Genomic DNA, 4616 nt, shown 5'->3' on the forward strand with positions numbered 1-4616 from the left:
GTTACGTCTGTAAAGGATGTCATTGACGAGTTGATAATTCAGTGCTTTACAGCGTAGTTTTCTTGCCTGTGTTTTTGACTCTGGTAGTATTCCTGCTGCAAGGTAATTTATTATTGGTGTCATCCATGTTTCTGTATTGTTCTGGATGACACAAATTTCCTTGTGCGGGACTGATGGTGCTTCGAGGAGTTCAATGCGGATGTCCTTTCCCAAGTGGGTGAAGGCTAGTGATGCAAGCTTGCTTAACGCATCCGCAGATTTGTTTTCGCTGCGCTTGACGTGTATGACTTTACAATCACTAAAATCACGCATAAGGGTTTTTGCCTGGGCGAGGTACAGGGCCATGGTGTCATTCACAGCCGTGTATGTTCCATTTATTTGGTTGGCCACCAGCATGGAATCCACGTGGGCTTCTAAGTTTTTCACTCCCATCTTACGCGCAATTCTCAAACCGGCCAAGAATGCTTCATATTCGGCTTCGTTGGGACCTACCTCTTCAGTATTTGAGAGGAATATGTGTGAAAAATGAATGAGACTGCCTTTTATACGCAATCAAGTGCCCCTTAGATTGAATTTGCAACTCTTCGCTAACCATTGTGACTATTCATGTGGTTTACATGTGAACTAATGTGATTTCAAGGAAACACCACACTTGTCCGGTTTGATGCACCATATTTCTTGAATCATCGTGCCCCTTGAGTCTTTTGACAAACTAAACCATTGCATATCTTCACTATTCAACCACCAGAATGCCCAACCACTGTGACGACACCATAGATGCCCAGTCATGCGAACCAAATCCAGTGGTCGTGACCTCGATTAAGGGTTGGAGTTAACTAAAAACATCAAAGAGTCGATCAAACAGATTTGTTGGCAATTAGGTCAACAATGGGATATATTTTTATATGATCATCCTTACACCTCGCTAACCAATGTTAAAACTGCATTGATGCGTTCCCAAATCAAACTTTAGAACTTCACATTTTCAAGCTATTTATCAAGCTAACAGACATATACATAAACTACAATAATATTATCCGGATCAAGTTTAGTTATGAAAAGTTCAAATAATCGATTTGATTCTAGGGCACCTATCAAAGGGCGTTTTGGGTTAGTGGCATCAAGATGTTAAGAAATGCGTCCCTCAATTAACAGCAAAGGTTCAAATCCCATGATAAACAAAAGATGTAAATTTATAGTTCACCTAGATTGGAAACAAGTTTTAATTCCAAATGAAAGTTGTCAAACCAACCACTTAAGGAATTTACATTTATATGCTAACCAAACTTCCATCTCAACAATTTAATTCATGTGTTTACAAAACTTAAATTACAATGGTGATTCAGAGCAACCTATCTATTAATGTCTTCAAATAAATATGGTTCCAGTTTCCCATGACCCTTATTATTGTCTCATCTACAATCCTTATTAAATCATCCCACCAATAACATTTACCCCAACAGATTTTGGAAACTGCTTATTTCTCATCACGTGACTCTTTATTATGTCACGTGCTAACACCTCAACTGCCACATTTCATTTCAATCTAAACATAAACACACTACTTATATTTATTAATATAAAAGTTGAAACAAAAGGCCCGTTAACATTAATAATAAACTTAAACACTATTAAGTTAGGTGTCATCTGATTTTGACCCAACAAAGAACAAGAACTGGTTCATGAAATGATGATAAAACCCCACACATTTTTCTCAAGTACACAATTATGAAAAGTTAGAAGCATCCAATAAATGATGTCGAAATGATGCATAATCATATCAAAGGCGCCGACATAAATTAATAATTACGGTAACATGATTCGGGCTTTGGTTAACTAGCCCTGAAAACATCTCAAATTCACATACTTACAGTTTACCATTTACTAATATAATATATAATTTGGGTTGATGGTTTGATGATTACAGTTACTTTCCCTCATATTTGATCAATCTGCAATTTTACACATGATACACAAAGTAGTATTAGTGTTCTAAAATCCAAACGGATCAACAGGCAAGTATTGGTGCAAAGAAGTCGGGCTTGGGTCAAGCTCGACTAGTGTTGACTTACGAGAGCTCGAGCTCAACTCGTTTGGGGATTTTTTTTTCTAAAAGCTCTAGCTCGGCTCGGCTCTTGCTAATTTAGTTAAACGAAAGAACATGAAAACTTACGTTTTCATTTAAATATTTCGGCCCGTTACAATGTAGGCTAGTTTCAATAACCTTTCAGGCCCAATACATGATTGTTCACATTTTATTATTATTAATTGGTTCTAGCTCAATTGCATTCTTTCATCTATGCTCAGTTACTTTCTTTCTCTTACTTTCGTGAACTCTACGTTCATGCTGTTATTACGAACACAAACAAGAAAATTCCGTTCATTCAAATGCTCGTGTTCGATCGCTTATTCACTTAAAGTTAAACAAACGAACACAAACATGCTCCGTTCGTGTTTGTTCGGTTCATTTACATGCCTAACAATAGTGAAGCCAAAAAGACCCATCAAAGTTTCAAACTTTTGTTACAAGGCAAGTGTTTCCAAATCCCACATTAGAAAAACCAACAATGTCAACAAAAGTATTGACATGTCATTGATTTAAACTGCTTAGAAGGGTTTTTTTGGCCTAAAAAAAGTTGGTTGCTTTATATGCGGTTGGTCCAAAATTTAGTAGTGCGCATTACTTACACAAGGAAAGTGATATTGACTACTCCATGATTTGTTGCTGTTTGGGATCATTAAATACTTCAGTCAAAGAACCTGTGGTATCATTTACGAACTCATCCTTGTTCTTGCACTGTACCAACTGTTCTTGAAGACTCTGCACAAGTGTTTTAAGTTTCTGAATTTGCTTTTCTTGAGATAAGATTATCTGCAATTAACAAAGAATACAAAAGAGTTACAACAAGTTAAAGAAAGTATATTACAACAAATAAAATTTCCCATTTATGTGTTATATGCTATGGATCTTGATCCTAAGATGATTTTATCGTATAATCATTCAATATACTTTGTCAAAGAGAGCATATCCATATTTGTGTATAGTCACTGTTTATTTTAAATTAATAAATAGAAACAATGAAACATTACTATGCAGAGTGCACTCAATATTATGGTGAAATATGCACATATAAACATTGCTATATAGAGTGCATTCGAAGTAGGCACTTTATCCATCCTTTGCGTCTTAAAACTTGTTGAATCATGTCCATTGATCTGCAAACGGTGATTTAGGCATATACGAGTTGAGTGGGATTCATATGATTTGGTGAAAATGTTCATAAACCGTCAAGGGTCAGCACAATATAAGGTTCTGTTTGCTAGTTAATCTAATGACAGTAGTTTTCAGTATTTCCTCCATATTATAATCTTGTTTTTGCATTACACTACAATTACTTTATGTTTATATGAGCAGTCTATCATGCATTCATACTGTATATGTTAGGAGAGTGTAAACAAGTATAGTCAATTCATACCTTGTGTTATAAAGAGTAAAGAACACACTGAATGTTTCTAAGGCCTCAAAACAAATATGAAGAGAAATCACATGAAAATGTACGAAAGCCACAATATACAGGAAACAAGAAAGGACACAAATCACATTCTATTTATTTTTTCCATAAAGTATTTTAAAAAGTACATGTCTACATACCGTAACTTAGCTGCAAATGTTAATATCAGCAGTTGAGCACATAGAGTCTATAATCTTTATATATATTTCCATGAGTATCCATAACAGTTTCCAAAATATAATAACAATATTAGCACGCTGAGGCATGAGGCAAGAGCTTCACACATACCAGGTGTTGCTCTCTGTACAGCCAAAAGTTGCATATGTCTCATCTCTTTAAGTAAACAATTCATGATATCTTAATCCCTATTGCTTGTTCTCACATATCACACTCCTGTAGACCCTAATCTTGACTCAAAAGCGCATTTGGCGCCGCCTAAGGTCTACACACAATAACCTAGCTGCAAATTCTAGTAAAAGCACAATGAATTAGAAACACGACGACAAAAGTACTTGCCTTCTCTTTAACAGATTCTTTCCTGTCTAGAACATACTGCTGTTTTCTCGAAAGAACAGACGAGCTGTCTTCTACATCGTTCACAATTTTCTGGTTCCAATCCAATTGAGACGTCACCACCATCAACAAAAGCAGCGTGACTAGCAGAAGTGGCCTGGACATGACTAATTAGCTAAACCTGATTCAAAAAAAAAAATATCCTATATTAGAACCATCCAATAGATCAAATAATCAAAAATATCAATTCATAATCAAACGTCTACCAATTTCCATCTATGCTGTCAATATCGGCACTATAGCGGTTATAGGACCTCTAGCAGAATATTGGTCAAATATCGGTACCGATAGTATCGATTACATTGACCGATATTTGACTGATATATCACCAAATTTCCTGATATCAGTCCCTACTTGCTACAATTGTTAGTGTTTAGTAAGTTGCAAAAGGTTAAATTGTTAATGGTAGGAGAGTATACTGAATCGTTAGTGTTAAATTGCTACATATATAAATTCTGCATAATATTAAAACTACCGATATCTCACCACGATAACCGATATCTCAAATATCGGTCCTTGACCGGTATCCGA

The 4616-nt window shown here is 35.6% G+C and overlaps 1 protein-coding gene across 1 annotated transcript; it reads right to left on the bottom strand.

Annotated features, from left to right (window-relative positions):
• Positions 1-1147: 1147 nt before the first annotated feature.
• Positions 1148-4327, bottom strand: LOC143545685 (uncharacterized). Its single transcript, XM_077037525.1, has 3 exons — positions 4029-4327; positions 2689-2872; positions 1148-1952 (listed from the first exon to the last, which is right to left on the bottom strand). The coding sequence occupies exons 1-2, from the start codon at positions 4188-4190 to the stop codon at positions 2708-2710; spliced, it is 327 nt and encodes a 108-aa protein (XP_076893640.1). The 5' UTR covers positions 4191-4327; the 3' UTR covers positions 1148-1952; positions 2689-2707.
• Positions 4328-4616: the final 289 nt, after the last annotated feature.

Source organism: Bidens hawaiensis, unplaced genomic scaffold (genome assembly GCF_021521415.1).
Source record: "Bidens hawaiensis isolate Kalapana, Puna unplaced genomic scaffold, B.hawaiensis_p1.1 tig00013993_1, whole genome shotgun sequence".
In the NCBI taxonomy this organism is placed as follows: Eukaryota; Viridiplantae; Streptophyta; class Magnoliopsida; order Asterales; family Asteraceae; genus Bidens; species Bidens hawaiensis.

What these genes read in the sequence shown, in the direction of transcription:
- LOC143545685 (XM_077037525.1), bottom strand. Translation starts at nt 4,190, where the DNA reads ATGTCCAGGCCACTTCTGCTAGTCACGCTGCTTTTGTTGATGGTGGTG. An exon ending in AAGAATCTGTTAAAGAGAAG is followed by an intron (nt 2,873 to 4,028) that starts GCAAGTACTTTT and finishes TGTTAATTGCAG; the next exon opens with ATAATCTTATCTCAAGAAAA.